Below are 19,173 nucleotides of genomic sequence, written 5' to 3' on the forward strand. Positions count from 1 at the left end.
ACCAGTGTGTCATGATGGGAATGTCAGCTTTTACCTGTTGAAGAGGAGAACATTGAGACCTGCTATAAAATAGCTGTATTAGCAGAGATTCCTCATGAACTGTCCTTTCTGACAAGAAGGAGGTATAACTAGTTTTTTGTTTTTTTTTTTAAGATTTTATTTATTTATTTGACAGAGAGAGAGGGAACACAAGCAGGGGGAGTGAGAGAGGGAGAAGCAGACCTCCCGCCGAGCAAGGAGCCCAATGCGGGGCTCGATGCAGGGCTCAATCCCAGGACCCTGGGATCATGACCTGAGCCGAAGGCAGACGCTAAACGACTGAGCCACCCCGGCGCCCCGGTACAACTAGTTTTATCTCGACACCATTCTTAGCCAGTGACAGTTAGAATTACTGTTTCTCTTTTCTAGCATTGCCAAGTAATTTGCTCTTTTGATCCATGGTTCTCAATAGTATTACGATTTGCATTCCAAGTCTCTGATCCTCTTAAAGCCTCCTTTCCTGCCCATTGTGAAAGACCAAATAAAGATTTAAATAAAAACCTGCAAATGATCTCACTTTAAGGCAAAATATGCCAAAAATAACCATGAAAATTATCAGACAACAGTGGTATAACCAAGGGGGTGGGGACTTTTTCTTTATGGTGAAACATACGAACTCAGACCTATACATTGATCAGTTAAGATAGAATATAGAGTAATGGGTGTGGATAAAAGGTCTGTGTTTTGAAAATGAGAAACTGAATTCATTTAGCTGGAGAGTTTGAAGGATCACTAAATTGTGTTGTTAGGTACACGTTTTAGGCAGTTCAATTTGTATCCTATCTTTAGTCCTTTTAATTAAGCTTTCTAAATGAAAGGATTAGGAAAATTGAGCATGGAAGGGCCTGGGGTCTTCAAAAGAATAGTTGGCTTGTGTCCTCAGTACTTTTTCTCCTTTAATGAGCAAATAGTCTTTTCTTCAGGGATCCTTGTGGTAACCTCTGACCCCTTGCTGCAATAGTAATGATCCTACCCATAGCCAGCATTCATCTGCTCAGCGTGTGATTATGGGCCAGGTACTGTGCCAAGCACGTTATGTGTATTAATTCACAAAAAGTCATATGAGGCCATAGTATTACTTTTATCCCTATTGTGCACATAAGCAAAGTGGTAGATCTGTTTCCCCTCGGGCATTGCTAACTTTGATCTTTTTCTCCCCTGCCTTCCAAATTGGTTATTCAAGGCAAACAATTGGGACTTAGTGATGTGATTAAGCAGTTTGGGATATTAATCAAACACTCCATTTCCTTTTGTTCTAATTACCCAAAGTCTTCTAGATAACTGGTTTGGTATACCTGAGAGGAAGGGAGAGAGGGAGGGAGGCATTCTAGATCTCATTTGCCTTGAGGTTCCAAGTTATGGTATATGTTCCTAGTGGGATTTGCAGTGGGATAGCATTGGCCAGGTGTATTTCTAAATTGGGTTTTTTTTCAGGCTGCTTGAGATGGTAAGATTCTTAGACCTTGCCCTTCTCCTGGGGAAGCAGGTTTCTCCCAGAGGGCCTCTGGGCCTGTGTCTTCCCCGGATGTCTGTGACACTTCCCTCGGTGGTTCTTCCTGTGCTCTTTCATGGTCTCCTGAGACTCACATACAGTATTTACTCCTTGCCAGGATCTGGGAATCCATAGATCTATAGCACATCTGTACTAGTAAATAAAAATCAAATTAGTATTTGTGTATTAAGAGGGGCCTTTTAAAATTTGGAAACCTCTGATGTAGGAGATAATTCTAACTCCTTAACCTAGCACGAAGCCTTCTTTCCAGTTTGCTCTCTTGTATACCCCGTGCCCTGCACATTGGACCACTTTTGATAATGCCCCTCTGTTCTCTTTGTGCTTCAGACTTTCTTCCTACCTTTACTTTCAGGTACGTTGTCTTCCTCTGAGCCCCCTTGGCTGAGAGGACAGTGTATGATCACAGCAAACTGTAGCTTGTGTGGTGGCTGTTTACAGCATGATCAGATCTTAGTTCCCTTTCTGGACTTCAGAAATCTCTTTTGGCTGAGTCTGTCTAATCTGCCTACCCTTTGGGGCTCACTGTACACAGCAGGCAGTTGGTTAATGTTGATGGGGCAGCGAACGAGTGAGGGAGCTTGCAGCCTTAAGATCTGCAGTTTGATTGTAAATGCTTGCATCTTAGCCTTTGTGATGTTGCCTTAGTGAGGTTGAGAATCATCTTAGAAATCTACAGTTGTGAAAAGGGCCTTGTGTGTGTGGGTTTAACTGCTCTCAATGGTGGCTCTCTGGAGGGCTTGGGAAAACGACCTTGCAGGACTGTGTATTCTGGTCCTCCTCACAGCTTGCAAAGGATACCAGTCTTTTCAAGAGCTTGAGAATGATATGGGACTCAGGTTGTTCCTTTAAGGCCATCCTGCAGAGTTGATAAAACTGCAAGTGCTTCTGGTCATTCTCATGCTTACCTGATTTTTAATAGGCTAAACATAAACACGCAGCTTTTTAAAGTTGTTTTGAGGTGACCAGCTGTAAGATCCTAGGTGCTAGTTTCCTTACTTGGTGTGATTTTTGTTTCTTTTCCTCAAGGTAATTGGGAATTGTAGAGCTGATGAGTCAGACTCCCCTTAGAAATGACTCTGTCGGGGCGCCTGGGTGGCTCAGTTGGTTAAGCGACTGCCTTCGGCTCGGGTCATGATCCCAGGGTCCTGGGATCGAGTCCCAGCATCCGGCTCCCTGCTCCTCAGGGAGCCTGCTTCTCCTGGAGCCTGTTTCTCCCTCTCCCTCTGCCTGCTGCTCCACCTGCTTGTGCTTTCTCTCTCTCTCTCTCTCTCATGTCAAATAAATAAATAAAATCTTTAAAAAAAAAAAAAGGAAATGACTCTGTCAGCCACTATGTCCTTGCTTACTGTGCCAGGCATCGGATGGGATGTGCTGAGTGAGGGAGAGTGAAGAATGGTACCAGATTTCTGTCTGGACACCTGGTGGATGGTGGTGTTGTCTACTGAGCTAGAGAATACCAAGAGAATCGCTCTGATTGGGGGAGGGGAGGCTCAGGTCATGATTGTATATCTGGCAGTGCAAGTTCAGAGTCTTAGATGAGTTGTCTGTACTTTTAATGACTACGTTGAGTTGTACACTGGAACAGTTCCTTTGGGGGGTGGTGTACCGCTCTTGGTGCTCACCATGTCTTCTGCTGTAATGGTGCCTTCTGGTGTAGAAAGAGCGGCTGCCATATGCCAGGCACCATGTTAAGTGCTTTATTACATCTCGTCAAAAGGGTGGTAGGTACTCTTCCCATTTCACAGATGGGGAAACTGAGGGAAAGAGGTTAAGTAACTGACAATAAAGGGCAGAAACAAACTTTCTAAACAACTGTATAGAGCTATAATTCACATTACTATAAAATTCAGGGATTTTTAGTGTGGTTACAGTTTTGCGATCATCACCATAATCTAATTTTAGAATATTTTCATTATCTCAGAAAGGAACCTTGTACCCGTAGCCACCATCTCCACACCTCCTCCTCTCTCCACCCCAGATGAAGGCAACTCCTCTAAATTAGATGAGATTGGCCTGGTTTGGGCATTTCCTGTAAATGGGCTCATAATAGGTGGTCTTTTGTGACTGGCTTCTTTCACTTAGCATCGAGTACGTGAGGTTTATCCGCTTGAGGCACATATCAGTGCTTCATTAAAAAAAAAAAGATTTATCGATTTGAGAGAGAGAGAGCAGGGCGGGGGGCAGAGGGAGAGTGAGAAGCAGGCTCCCTGCTGAGTGGGGAGCCTGACGTGGGACTCGATCCCAGGACCCTGAGATCATGACCTGAACCAAAACCCAGAGTCAGACACTCAACCAGCAGAGCCACCCACGCGCCCCAAGTGCTTCATTTTTTAAAAATTTCCAGATAATATCCTGTTACATAGATCTACCTCCAAAATTTGAATCAGGGATTTCTGGTTCTAAAACTCCTGCTGCTGCCACACCATGCGAATTCCTATACATGTCTCATTAGATTAGAAGGTTCTTGGGGCAATATCTTGTGTTTCTGTGTTTTTCTTTCTCCCTCTTACAGTTCTCTCAGGAAACCTTGCTCATAATAGCACTCATTAAGTATTTTCATATATAGGCAAGAAATTCAACTCCTTGTTACTTTATCTAACTCACAGTGTTGGATTGGGAGAAGGGGGGTTATTTATCATAAAGGACTGTAGAAAAACCTAAGTATCTTTTTTTTTTTTTTTTTCCCTAGGACGAAAACCTAAATATCTTTTTTCTATGTCTAGGAAGAAGAAGCCGGGAGGATAAAAGATAGCTGGGACAGCCAGGAAGCACCTGCACTCTCCACGTGTAGCAATGCCAATATCTTTCGAAGGATAAATGCCATATTGGATAATTCTCTGGATTTCAGTAGAGTCTGCACTACACCCATAAACCGAGGAATTCATGATCATTTGCCAGGTGACTTAGATTTGAAACCTTTAGTGTATGTTTTCGTACATACACTATGTATGTATGTAGACCTGTTTCTAGGCAGCTTTCTTGTGAAGCCTACGAAAAATGACCCTGAATCTCTGGTAATACTAGCCCCTTTTTGTAGCTTACTTTGTGGATTGGGTTCCCCTCTGGATGAAGACTGCCTTCAATTTATAATGTACAAATCTATCTTATGACCTATAAAAAGGCTGGATAAAAAAGGATAGGTCAGAGGTAGCAGGACGACTAATATAGAGAATTATAATGTGAGTCATAATGTAATTACAGGTTTTCTGGTAGTCACATTTAAAATGTTTTTTTTTTAAAGGGATATTAATATTTTATGTAACCTAATGTATACAAAATATGCTAACCATAGAGTCAATATAAAAACTGTTAATGACATAGCGTATTCTTAGTGTATTTCACATTTACAGTGCAGCTCAGTTGGAACTAGCTGCATTTCAGGAGCTTGGTGGCCATGAGACTAGTGGTTGCTATATTGGACAGTGCATCTCTTGAATATTTTAATCGCTTTTAACCGTGAATGCAAGTCAACAAGCATTTAGTTCTGATGATATGTAGGCTATCCCATAGGATAGTGGAGGGGAGAGGGTAGCATACCCAAAGATGGCACTTCACAAGGAGGCTTGGAAGTCCTAAAATGTGTTTCATAATCTTCTGTGGAAGTTGCAACATGTTGTAAGAATGTTGATGGAATGTTTCTTGTTCGAGTTACTTTAGTTGAAAGTGAACATGTTTTTAATTTTTTAAATGTGCCTTGAAGAAATTCAAGTAGTGGGGTTTGCAGAACAAGGACCGGTAATTGCTGTTTTTTCATCATAAATTCTTTGATTTACTTCCGACCTTGACATTGGAAATAATTCCCATAAAGATGCAGGCCTCCGTGAACATATGTGTAGCTAGACGTCTGAAGGAGAGATTTCATTACAAACAAGACTGACTTGTGGTAACTGTAGAATTTATTTCTATTAAATTTTTCTAACTGGAGGGCAGATGGGAGAAGGGCATAGGGGAACTAAGAATGCTGATCGGGCTTGTCTCTTCAAACTTCCAAGAAAGTACATGTGTATGATTTTCTGTTAGTTGGTGTATGTCATGAGCTAATAACCCTTATTGTCCTTTAGCTTATGCCAAGTTTTTAAAAACTCAGAAAATCTGCTTGGTTCAACATATGTGTTCTGTTTTTCTTTGAGAAAACTGCATGAATTTTATTCCAGTATGAATGACAATCAACGATGGCTTAAATCTCACTGGGTTGCCTCATACACGCTGGGAACTTACTCAGGCACACCTCGGAGAAATTGTGGGTTGGCTCCCAGACCGCCGCAGCAAGGTGGATATTGCAATGAAGCGAGCCAAAGGAATTTTTTGGTTTCCCAGTGCATATGAAAGTTATGTTACATCATCCTGTAGTCTGTTAGGTGTGCAATAGCATTATGTCTGAAAAATGGTACATACTTCAGTTAAAAACTACTTTATTGCTAAAAAACGCTAGCCATCATATGAGCTTTCAGCAAGCCCTAGTCTTTTCGCTGGTGTGGGGTCTTGTCTTGATGCCGCTTGATGGCTGCTGACTGTCGAGGGTGGTGGTTGCTGAAGGTGGGGTGGCCGTGGCAGTTTGTTAAAATAAGACAACAGTGAAGTTTGCTGCATCGATCGACCCTTTCAGGAATGAGTTCTCTGTAGTGGCCAGTGTGACTTGATAGCATTTTTACTCACAGAACTTCTTTTAAAATTGGAGTCAATCCCGTGTTACAGATGAGGAAACCAGATTTCCTCTGGTTGGAGGACTTGTGTGAGGCTACGTAGTCAGTCAGGAAGTGGCTAATCTCAGACTCAGACCAGAGTCTGCTGTCATAGTGCATGTTGTTTGGCACCAGGCCACTTCCTAACGCTCGGCTCCCACTAACAGAGCATCTTCAGGTGCATGCAGGTGTACATCCAGCTTCGACTTCTGTGTCCGTTCCGGTCTTGGTTTTATTTGGGCTCCAGTGGATGCTGTGGCTACTGAAGGTCACATTTCCGCTGAGCCAGGTGCTTCCTACATAGAGCCCTGGCCTTTGCGCCTAGATCACACTGCCCCAGCCTTGGGATGGCTTGGTTGGCTGTTGGGCCAAGCATACATCAGTATTTCATTCTGAGACATACACAGGTTCCAAGGATGAAGACATGGACATCTTTGGAGACATCATTCAGCTACCTTATCAAGTAATGCAGATCAACTCAACCTTGGACCTGTAGTTCAGGTCCATCCCTGCAAAATCTGGCTTCAGATTCCACATCTCTTACTACACACTTGGTTCCACTGCCACAATTGGCCAAATTCACCAGAAATTCAACAGCAAATAGGGAATCCCTACTTCATGCCAATCACTGTTGTTAGGCTCCAAGGATTCCTGACTTTATGTGGTATCTTCAGAACCTGCTCTCCCAACATGGATGGGAAACAGAAGGAAGAAAACTAAACAGAGAAATAAATAAAATAATTGCAAGTTTTAGTAAGTGCTATGAAGTAGTAACATTTTGAGTGACCTAGGCAGGAACTCTCTAAGGAGGTATGTTTAAAAATGGAGTCCAAAGGAAGAGAAAGCGCTAGATCACATAAAAAGTGTGGGGAAACATTTCAGACAGAAAAGGTTGGACTAAGGCTTTTGAAAGAGCTTGGCAGGTTTGGGGCACTGAAGGAAGAGTAGGGAAGGGGGAGTCCCGCACAATGGCTGCAGGGGTGGTGGGGGGCTTGGGTGGGCGGGTACTGTGGGCTGCGCAAAGCCCCTGGGTGTTCTTGAGAGTTGTCGGAGGTCTGTGGCCAGTGATAGTAAAGGAGTGATTTGTCCTCCAAACTCTGATTACCCATGTCTCCAACAAAAAGGTGGAGGACAAAATGGAAGCCACACCTCTGAGCGGGCTGCCTTCCCATGATGGAGAAAATGAGTGTCGACTCGGTTTTTTTTTTGTTTTTTTTTTTTTTTTTTTTTTTGGTGCTTGGGAGAGGTTCCTGGCATTGCTCCTGCTCCTGTGTTTGCTGGTGCAGCCTCTTTACAACTTGGCCTCAGTGATCACTTTTTTTGCTTTAAAAATCATCATGCTCTTTGACTCATTATGTCCAGATCTGAGATGCTCTCCTAAGGAGTAATAATCAGTGCAAATAAGGATTTATGTAGAAGGATACTTAGAGCATCATTAGGGTGGTGAAAATTTGGGAAAGAAAAAACCCCCAAAAAACCTGAGTGTCTCCTAAGAGGAAAATATTTATTTGTATGTTAAAGTGATGGAGTATTTTGTAGTTATTAGAATAATACCTTTCGAGAATAATAGTTTTCTACATGTTCAGTTACATAAAAATCTTCATAATATAGCATGAAATTAAGATAGAATACTAATCCATATATACACATTCTCAATTTTGAGACATAAAATTAATATAAAAATATAAATACAGTGGAAAAAAATTGGAGTCTGTCCTCTCAAACCCTGCCTCTGCCTTATTGGCAACTAAGTGTATGTAATATTCTAAACCTTTGTTGTCATCCCAACAATCTCCACAGCCTCTCCACCAGGAGTCGATCCCATCTCAAGAAACCACTTTCTTTGCTCTTCCACGAGAAGCAGCTCCTCATCCGTTCAGGTTTGATCATGAGATCACAGCAGTTCAGTCCTATCTTGAGGCTCCACGTCTATTCCTAGTTCTCTTGCTGTTTCCACCACATCTGCAGTGACTTCCTCCACGGACGTCATGAACCCCTCAAAGTCATCCACGAGGGTTGGAATCAACTTCTTCCAAACTCCCGTTAATATTGATACATTGATATTTTGACCTCTTTCTATAAATCACGAATGTTCTTAATGGCATCCAGAATGGTGAATCCTTTCCAGAAGGTTTTCAGTTTACTCTGTCCAGATCCATCAGAGGAATCACTATCTATGGCAGTTATAGTCTTATGAAATATATTCAGTAATAAGACTTGAAAGTCGAAATTACTTCTAGATCCATGGGCTGCAGAATGAATGTTGTATCAGCAGGTGTGCAAAGAACATCTGTCTCCTCATGCATCTCCGTCAGAGCTCTTGGGGGACCAGGTGCATTGTCAATGAGCAGTAATATCTTGACAGGAATCTTCTGAGCAGTAGGCCTCAACAGTGAGCTTGAAATATTTATACCATGTTGTAAATATATGTACTGTCCGGGCTTTGTTGTTCCATTGATAGAGCACAGGCAGAGTGGATTTAGCATAATTCTTCGGGTCCCTAGGATTTTCAGAATGGTACACGAGCACAGGCTTCAGCTTAAAGTCAGCATCTGCATTAGCCCCTAACGGTAGAGTCAACCCGTCCTTTGAAGCTTTGTAGCCAGGCCCTGACCTCCCCTCTCTGGCTGTGAAAGTCCTAGATGGCATCATCTGATAGAAGACTGGTCCACACTGAAAATCCATTGTGTAGTGGAAGCACCTTCATGAATGGTCTCCGCTAGATCTTCTGGAGACCTCGCTGCGGCTTCTCCATCAGCCCTTGCTGCTTCACCTCGCAGTTTGGTGTTATGGAGACGGTGTCTTTCCTTAAACCTCATGAACCAACTCTGCTAGCTTCAGACTTGTCTTCTGCAGCCTCGTGCCCTCTCTCCGCCTTCACAGAATTGAAGAGAGTGAGGCCTTGCTCCGGATTAGGCTTTGGCTTAAGGGAATGTTGTGGCTGTTGGAGCTTCTGTCCAGACCGCTAAGTCTTTGTCCATATCAGCAGTAAGGCTGTTTCACTTTGTTATCATTCGTGCGCTCACTGGCGTGGCACTTGTCATGTCCTTCCAGAACTCTTCCTTTGCATTCACAACTTGTCTGTTTGGGACAGGTGGCCTGGCTTTCGGCTTATCTAGACTTTCAACACACCTTCCTCTCACTGAGCCTACTCATTTCTAGCTTTTGAAAGTGAGAGATGTGTGACTCTTCCTTTCACTTGGACACTTAGATACTTAAAGGATATTGTCGGGTTATTAATTGGCCTAATTTTGATATTACTGTATCTTGGAATGGGGAGGCCCAAGGAGAGGGGGGAACAAAAGGGGAATAGCTAGTTGGTGGAACAGTCAGCACACACATAACATTTAGCAATTAAGTTTGCCATCCTGTGTGGGCATGGTTTGTGGTGCCCCAAAACAATTACAGTAGTAACATCAAAGATCACAGATCATCATAACAAATACGATAATAATGAAAAGGTTGGAAAATATTGCAAGAATTACCAAAATGTGACTCAGAGACACGAAGTGAGCAAATGCTGTTGGAAAAATGGCACTGATAGACTTGCTAGATGGGGTCACCATAAATCTTCAGTTTATAAAAAATCAGTATCTGCAAAACGCAATAAAACAAGGTATGCCTATATTTGCCTTTTTCTATGTATCATATTTACAGTGTGTCCATATTGATATTTTTAAGTCAAATCAGTATGTTTTAATTGCTGTTTAGTAGTAATATTCTACATAAATATCTACAATATTTGATCCTCTATTGGTAAATGATTTTTGCTATTATAAACAGTATTTTGGTGAACATCCTTGTATATATCTCCTTGTGTGCATGTAACAAGCACTTCTATAGCCTACATACCTAGAAGTGAATTGCAGAGTGATTGGGTATATAATCTTCAAACTGTTAGGTTGCTAACTTCTTTCTTAAAGTGAATTTATCAGTTTGCAATCCTGCCAGGATTTCATGAGAGTTTTTTTCCTACATCTTTGTAGACCTTACTTATTGTCATAATTCAAAATTTCAGTCAGCCTTGGGTGTAAAGCTTACTTGTTTTTGTCTATATTGTGAAATATTTTCTACAGTTAAAAGAACACAGGTAGCATGTATGATCTGGCATCAACCCAGGAAAGCTCTCTAGAACCGGGCCTCAGTGTTCTTTTCCTTTATGCTGGTGTGTTTCTTGAGATTCCATTATATATAATTAAAAATCACTGGCTTAGATGAAATCATGCAGGAAATGCTGTTCTGCTACATAGCTGAACTGTTAAGCAGAATACTAAATTGAATGTTCTCTGCCTAGAAAAATCCTTCTCTTTTTCACGAACAGCTTCATTATCACCTCTGAGAACTTTTTCTCACATTCCCCTGCCTCTGTTAGATGTGATGAGATCATTCTTGGCTATTTCAGATTGTTCATTGACCCCACTGTGTGGTGTTCTAAATGTAAATATATGTAGTCTCAAAACAGGGAAGATAAGGTATAGTCTTGAAGAAAGCATGTTCAGTTTGCCCATGTCATAATAAACCTGCACGAAAGCGCAGGCTCTGGATGCAGATTAACTTGAGAACAGACCCTGGTTGTGCTGCTTACTTGCTCTAATCATGGCTAACTCTCTGAGATTACGTTTCCTGAACTGTAACACGGGAGTAGTAGCCACACCCGTCTACAGGATTTGGGGGAGGTTGAATAAGCTATGTGTGTTGAATTTGTAGAATAACGCCCATAAGTGCACTTACACACTGTGTGGTGGTGTGGATATATAGACAGTGCAGTTGTGAGAGAGCTTTGCGTAGGATCGTGATGTTGCAAAGTTGATTTCCTGGTTTCCGGTTTAGACTGTCAAAGACCAGGCATTAGACACCCTTGGGTTCCCTGACCCTCAGTACTGCGTCTGGCACAGGGTGGGTGTCCTTATACAATTGCTTGATGTATACATTCTCACAAACTGGGTACTGAAACTGAAAGAGGCCCTAATTTTATGTTCAGGTAAGTTCTACTCTCCCCACATTCTATACTGATTAATGTCTAGGATTTTTCTTCTTTTTTATTGTGGTAAAATAAATTTACCGTCTTAACCATTTTTAAATGCGCAGTTCAGTGACATTAAATATATGCACATTGTTGAGCAACCGTTACCACCATTCATCCCTATAATTCTTCATCCTGTAAAGCTGAAACTCTGTACATGTTGAACAACAACTCCCCATTCTTCCCTCCCCGCCACCCCCTGGCACCCGCCATTACATCTTAGGTCTTCATGATTCTGACTATTCTAAGTACCTCATGTAAGTGGAGGCATACAGTGTTTGTCATTTGTGACTGGCTTATGTCCCTCCCTTTTGCATGATGTCCTCAAGGTTCATCCATGTTGTAGCATTTGTCAGAATTTTCTTTCTTTTTAAGTCTGAATAACATTCCGTTATCGTATATATCTCATTTTGCTTATCCATTCATACATTGATGGATACTTGGTTGCTTCCACGTTTTAGCAGTTTGAATAATGCTACTATAAACATGCGTGTACAAATCTCTTCAAGACTGTGCTTTCGATTCTTTCAGGTATATATCAAGAGAGGTAATTGCTGGATCACATGGTAGTTCTATTTTTAATTTTTTGAGGAATCACCATACTGTTTTCCACAGTAGCTGCACCATTTACATTCCCACCAAGAGTGCACAAGGGTTCCAGTTTCTCCACACCCTCACAAATCCTTGTTGTTTGTAGTACCATCCTAATGGGCATGAGGGTTATCTTAATTTTGATTTGTGTTTCCCTAATCATTTGAGATGTTTAGCACCTTTTCACATGCTTATTGCCTATTTGTGTATCTTCTTTGGAGAAACATCTACTCAAATTCCTTTGTACATTTTTGAATCAGGTTGTTTGTTTTTTGTTCTTGTTGCTGAATTTTAGCTGTTCTATGTTCTAGATATTAATCCCTCATCTGATATGTGATTTACAAACTTTCTCCTATTCTGTGGGATGCCTTTTTAACAACTTTATTTTTTTTTAAGATTTTATTTATTTGAGAGAAAGAGTATGAGCAGGAGGAGGGGCAGAGGGAGAAGGAGAGGTAGAAACAGACTGACTCCCCACTGAGCCGGGAGCCCGATGCGGGGCTCAATCCCAGGACCCTGAGACCATGACCTGAGCCAAAGGGAGCCACTTAACCAACTAAGCCACCCAGGCACCCCTGTGGGCTGCCTTTTTACTCAGGAGAGTGCCTTTTGATGTACAGAACTTTAAAATTTTAATGAGATCTAATTTGTCTGTTTTTTTGTTTACTTGTGCCTTTGGTATTGTATCCAAGAAAACATTGCCAAATCCAGTGTCATGAAGCTTTTATCCTGTGTTTTCTTCTAAGATCTTACATTTAGGTCCTTAATCCATTTTTGAGTTAATTTTTGTATGTGGTTTTAGATAAACATCCAACTTTATTTGTATGTGTACATCCAGTTTTCCCAGCACCATTTGTTGAAGAGACTGTCCTTTCCCTCATTGAGTAGTCCTGGCACCCTTGTCAAAAAATCATTTGAACATATATGTAAGAATTTTTCTGGGCTTTCTGTTCTCCATCAGTTTATATGTGTCTTTATGCCAGTATCACACTGTTTGGTTACTGTAGCTTTATAATAGGTTTTGAAATCAGGAAGTGTGAGTCTTCCAACTTTGTTCTTTTTTTTCCAAGATGCTTTGGTTATTCAGGGTCACCTGAGATTCCATATGAATTTTAGGATGGATTTTTCTTTATGTATTTTGGTTATTAATTCCTTATCAGACATGATTTTCAAATATTCTCCCATTTGGTAGGTTACCTTTTCATTTTGTTGATAGTTAGAAGGTTTTAGTAATGTATTCCCATGTGTTTATTTTTGCTTTTGTTGCCTTTGCTTTTGGTGTCAGGGTTTTTTCTATTTCTGCAACACTGTCATTGGGATTTTGATATGAATTGCATTGAATCTGTGGTTTGCTTTGGGTAGTATTGACATTTTAACAGTATTAAGTCCTCTAATCCATGTAATGGACATGGGATGTGTTACCATTTATTTGTTGTCTTTAACTTATTTTATCACTGTTTCTTAGTTTTCATTGCACAAGTCTTTCACTTTCTTGGTTAAGTCCGTTCCTAAGTATTTTATTCTTTTTGATGCTATTGTAGATGGAATAGTTTTTGTAATTTCCTTTTCAGATTGTTCATTGTGTCTAGAAATGCAACTGATTTTTTTGTGTTGACTTTGTATCCTGATACTTAGCTGAATTTATTCTAATAGGAGTTTTTTGTGGACTCCTTAGGGGTTTCAACATGTATCATTTACAAACAGGGATAATTGTACTTCTTCCTTTCCAATTTGGATGCCTTTTATTTTCCTTGACTAAATACTCTTGACAGAACTTTCGTTGTGTTGAATAGAAGTGGTGAAAGTGGGCATCCTTATTTTTTTTCCTGATCTTAGAGGAAAAGCTTATAGTCTCCCACCGTTGAGTATTATATTTGCTATGGGTTTTTTTAATACAAGGCTTTTATTATGTGAGGGTATGTTTCTTTTTATTCCTATTTTGTTGAGTGCTTTTATCGTGAAAGTATCTTAGATACTTTCTCTGCATCAAGTGAAATGGTCATGTGGTCATGTGGTTGTTTTTTTTTTTTCCCCTCTTTTTGTTGATGGAGCATATGGGTTTTTTTGTATGTTGAACCATCCTTACATTCCAGGAACAAATCCAGTTTGGCCACAGTGTGTAATCCTTTCAGCACACTGTGGAATTCTGTTTGCTAGTATTTTGTTGAGTGTTTTTGTCCAATTTTTGGTTTTGATCAGTGTTCACACAGGATGTTGGTCTATAGTTTGCTTGTAGTATCTTTGGTATCAGGATTATGCTGCTTTCACAGAATGAGTTGAGAAGTGTTCCCTGCTCTTCAGTTTTTTTGAAAAGTTTGAGAAGGGTTGGTATTAGTTCTTCTTTAAATGTTTGATAGAGTTCACCAGTGAAGCCATCAGGTCCAGGGCTTTCCTTTGTTGGGAGATTTTTATTGATTGATTCAATATCCTTACTAGTTATAGGTCTATTCAGATTGTCTATTTCTTTGTGATTTAGTCTTGGTAAGTTTTGTGTTTCTAGGAATTTGCCCATTTCATCTAGATTATTCAATTTTTTGAAGTACAGTTCATAGTACTCTCCTACAATCCTTTTTATTTCTGTAGGGTAAGTAGTACTGTCCCCACATTTGTTACTGATGTTAGTAATTCAGTCTTCTCTCTTTTAGTTCATTTAGCTAAAGATTTGTCCATTTTGTTGATCTTTTCAAAGAACTAACATCTGGTTTTATTGATTTTATTTTTTTCCTGTATTTTTTTTTTTTTGTCTTTTATGTTGTTTATCTCTGCTCTTATTTCCCTTCTTCTGCTAGCTTTGGGCTTAGTTTATTCTTCTAGTTCCTTACCTTGTAAAGTTAGGTATTTGATCTGAGATTTGTTTTTTTGATGAAAGCATTTATAGCTGTAAATTTCCCTCTTAGCACCACCTTTGCTGTGTCCCATAGTTTGGGTATGTTGTGCTTTCATTTTCATTTGTCTCTAAGTATTTCCTAATTTCTTTGTGATTTCTACTTTGATCCGTTGGTTGTTTAAAATAGGTTTAAAAAAATAGGTTTAATTTCCACAGTTTAGTGAATTTCCCAGTTTTACTTTTATTATTGACTTCTAGCGCCATCTGTTGTAGTTAGAAGATACTTTGTATGATATATATCTTTTTAAATCTATTGAGGCTTGATTTGTGGTCTAACATATGGTCTGTCAAAGAAAATGTCGTATGTGCACTTGAGGAGAATGTGTATTTGTTGTTGGGTAGAATGTTCTGTATATATCTGTCAGATCTGGTTGGTTTATTGTGTTAAGTCTTGTATTTCCTTCTTTAAATTCTTCTTTTTGTTTTTTCTATCTGTTATTGTGAATTGGGGTATTGAAGTGTTGAACTCCTGTAGACTGTTTCTCCTCAATCCTGTCAGTATTTGTTTCATACATTTTGATGGTCTGTCACTAGGTATGTAAATGTTTATAATTTTTGTATTTTGATGTGTTAAACCTTGTATTAATATATAACATTCTTCTTTGTCTCTTATAACCTTTTTTGGCTTAAATCTGTTTTGTCTGGTATTAGTGTAGCCACCCTGCTCTCTTTTGATTACTATTTGCATGGATACATTTTTCTATCATTTCACTTTCAACCTGTCTTTGTGTCTTTGGATCTTGAGTCTTTTGTAGACATCATGGAGGTGGGTCATGTTTTTTTATCCATTCTGCCAGTGTCGCTCTCTCTCTTTTTCTGAGTAGGCTCCATGTGCAGTGTGGAGCCCAGCATGAGGCTTAAACTCAGAACCCTAGGATCAAGACCTGAGCTGAGATCAAGAGTTGGACACCTAACTGACTGAGCCACTCAGGAACCCCCAATCTGTCTTTTGATTAGAGAGTTTAATCTATTTACATTTAATTACTTACAAGGAGGGACTTCTGTCATTGTGTTGTTTTCTATATGCCTTACAGCTTTTTTTTGCTTCTCATTTTTTATATTAATGTCTTCTTTTATGTTTAGTTTTTTTTTTTTTTTTTTTTGGTAGTGAAATGTTTAAATCTCTTGTTTCCTTGGTGTGTATCCTATAGCTTTTTTCTTTTTGGTTACTGTGGGGTCGTTACATTTGACATCATAAAGTTATAACACTCTAATAAGGATTTATACTAGCATTTTTCAATAACATATGAAACCTTTGCTGCTTTACAAGTCTTTACTCACCCCTTTCAGTTGTTGTGACAAGATTACATCTTTATGGAGAAAACAAGATTTCAAATTACAAACCAAAGTTAGTCATACTAACTTTTACAGTAATAATTATTTTGTTTCTTTAAATGTGGTAGTCTTTGAAATCATGTGGGAAAAAGGGTTATAAACCATTATTACAGTGATCCCTGCTTTTTTTTAAATTCCAATATAGTTAACTTACAGTGTTATAGTAGTTTCAGGTGTACAATATAGTGATTTAGCACTTCCATGCATTACTCAGAACTCATCATGATAAAGGTGGTATTAATCCCCTTTTATCTCTTCCATTTTCCCACTACCTCCCATTGGACAACCAATGGGAGGTAACTCTGGAGTTAAATGTCTGTTTTCTTGTTAGTCTTCCATTGTTTCTTAAATTCCACATATGAGTTGAATCATAGGGTATTTGTCTTTCTCTGACTGACTTCTTTTGCTTACCATTATACCCTCTAATTCCATCAATGTCATTGCAAATGGCAAGATTTCATTCTTTTTTATGGCTGAGTAGTATTCCATTGCAGTGACACTTTTGTAATTGCCCACGTGATTACTCTTATGGAGATGTTCACTTCTCCGCGAAGCTTCAGGTTATAGTTGAGTGTCCTTTCGTTTCACTGTGCAGAACACCCTTGAGCATGTTTGCAGGTCATACCTAATGGTCATGAACTTCCTCAGCTTTTGTTTGTCTGGATATGTCTTAATTTCTCCCTCACTTTTGAAGGACACTGTTTGTGGATATAGGATTCTTAGCTGGTATTTTTTTTCCTCTTAGCACTTTGAACATATGGGCCCATAGTTTTCTGGCCTCAAAAGTTTTTGATGAGACACTGCTGACAGTCTTACTGAGCATCCTTGAATATGGTGATTGGTTTCTCTCTGCCACTTTCAAGATTCTCTTTGTCTTTTTTTTTTTTTTTAAGATTTTTTTTTATTTGACAGAGCACAAGCAGGGGGAGCAGCAGGCAGAGGGGGAGGGAGAAGCAGACTCTCCGCTGAGCAGGGAACTCGAACAGGACTCGATCCCAGGACCCCAGGATCATGACCTGAGCCGAAGGCAGATGCTTAACCAACTGAGCCACCCAGGTGCCCCCTCTTTGTCTTTTGAAAGTATGATTATACCGTACCTCAATGTGGGTCTCTAAATTCATCCGACTTGGGGTTATTTTGTGCTGCTTCAGGGTTCATGCTCATTTTCATCATATTTCATAAGTTTTAGGCCATTATTTCTTCAGATATTCTCTCTGCCCCTTTTACTCTGTTCTCCTGGGACTCCCATGATGCATAAGTTAGTCTCCCTGATGGTGTCCCACGTCAGTCCCTGAGGAGCTGTTCTCTGAAATCTTTCTTTCTTCAGCCTCGATCATTTCTGTTGTCCTGTCTTAAAGTTCACTGATTCTTTCTTCTGCCTGCTTGAATCTGCCTTTGAATCCCTTTAGTGAAATCTTCAATTTCAGGTATTGCACTAAGCTCCAGATTTTTTTTTTTTTTTTTGGTTTCTTTGTAGGTTTCCTGTCTCTTTATTGACATTTCCATTTTGTTCACACATTGTTTTCTTGACTTACTCCACATCTTCTTTTTATTCCTTTATCATCTTTAAAGCCACTGTTTTAAAGTCTTTGTGTAACATATTTTCCAGGGTCTTTTCAGGGACAGTCTTGTTGATTTCTTTCTTTTCCTTTGAATAGGCCATACTAGTTTCTTTGTGTGCCTTTTGATTTTGTTGAACACTGGATTATAATGTGGTAACTCTGGAAAACAGACTCTTTGCCTTTCCCAGCGTTTTCTTTTGTTTTTGTTTTTTGTTTTTTCTTGTTACTGTTTTTGCTGGGTTCGGTTTTTGTTCTGTGGTTTGTGGTTTTATTGTTTTTGTTTTTGTTTTTTTTTGGTTGTCGTAGGCAGTCTCTGTATTGAGGATCAGCCTGAGGCATGTTTATACTTAGGTGTTTTCTCAGGTCTTTCCTAAGCCTTTACCTGGGCATGTGCAAGCACTTTGTAATTTTCTCCATATAGGTGGTTATCTTAGAGTGTCCTAGCCAGTGTCTGGCTCCTGTAGGGGGAAAAAGTGGAAAATGAAGGGGGGAAATGACACCTGCCCTTTAAATCCCCTGGAAGCTATTTCAGCTGGAGGGAGAGGGGCTAGGGCTTGCCATGCTGGGGCAGGGGCAGCAGCAATGGCTGACTGTCTCTGTGTCGGCACCTCTGTGATCAGTGTTCAGAGCACATATCCCCAGTATTTGGATGACTGGTCCTTTTTGCCTGCCTTAACTCTTCCAGACCATATACAGGCTGCTCCAGGAACATGTGCACAGATAGCTGGTGGCTGGGGTGAGTATAGCTGCTGTGCTGGGAGCTGAAATTGGTAAAAATTGAGGCAGTTTACCCTCAGGTTTTCCCTTGGAAGTTGTAAGGCTTCATCAGACTCCGGAGTTGTGAAAGAGTTACATAGGGGCCTGGGTGGCTCAGTCAGTTAAGTGGCTGACTCTTGGTTTTGGCTCAGGTCACGATCTGAGGGTCGTGAGATCAAGCCCCGAGTTTGGCTCTGGGCTGGGTGTGGAACCTGCTCAAGATTCTTTCTCTCCCTCTCCGCGCTGTCCCCCCACCCCCTGCTAGCACGCACATGTATTCTCTCTCTCTCAAAAAAAAAATTAAAAAAATTAAAATTACATCACATGGATTGTGTTAGTATAAATAATGGTGCTTTCTATACCTCCATTTTCTGAAAATCCTCCTAGCATGTAGGGTTTTAGTTTTGTATGTTTACACATCATCACTTATTTTGACTTTATTTTTACTGGTTTCTTAGATTACTGTTGTTGTTGTTCATTTTTGGACTAGTTTTCTTGACTTTTCAAATCACTAAGCATAGCATACATGTATAGGAAATTGCTAAACCATTGTTTTACTCTAATAAATTATACAGTAAACACCCACATAGCCCTTACCTAGGTCAAGAAATAGAGCGTTATTGGGGCGCCTGGGTGGCTCAGTTGCTTAAGCAGCTGACTGTCAATTTCAATTTGGGTCATGATTTCAGGGTCCTGGGATGGAGCCCTGTGTCAGGCTCTGTGCTCAGCAGGAAGTCTGTTCTTGAGGGCTCTCCCTCTGCCTCTCCCCTTGCTTGCTTGAGTGC

The 19,173-nt window shown here is 40.1% G+C and overlaps 1 protein-coding gene across 4 annotated transcripts in view; it reads left to right on the plus strand.

Moving 5' to 3' along the window:
- The window catches only part of CPEB1 (cytoplasmic polyadenylation element binding protein 1), a 94,374-nt gene that overhangs the window by 13,857 nt on the left and 61,344 nt on the right, over positions 1-19,173 (plus strand). For all 4 annotated transcript variants that reach the window (XM_032391855.1, XM_032391852.1, XM_032391853.1 and 1 more), the window contains exon 2: positions 4,276-4,450. In XM_032391855.1, the coding sequence (XP_032247746.1) occupies positions 4,276-4,450 (175 nt within the window). The remainder of the gene's footprint in view (positions 1-4,275; positions 4,451-19,173) is intronic.

This window comes from Phoca vitulina, unplaced genomic scaffold, assembly GCF_004348235.1.
Source record: "Phoca vitulina isolate PV1807 unplaced genomic scaffold, GSC_HSeal_1.0 scaffold65, whole genome shotgun sequence".
Lineage (NCBI taxonomy): Eukaryota > Metazoa > Chordata > Mammalia > Carnivora > Phocidae > Phoca > Phoca vitulina.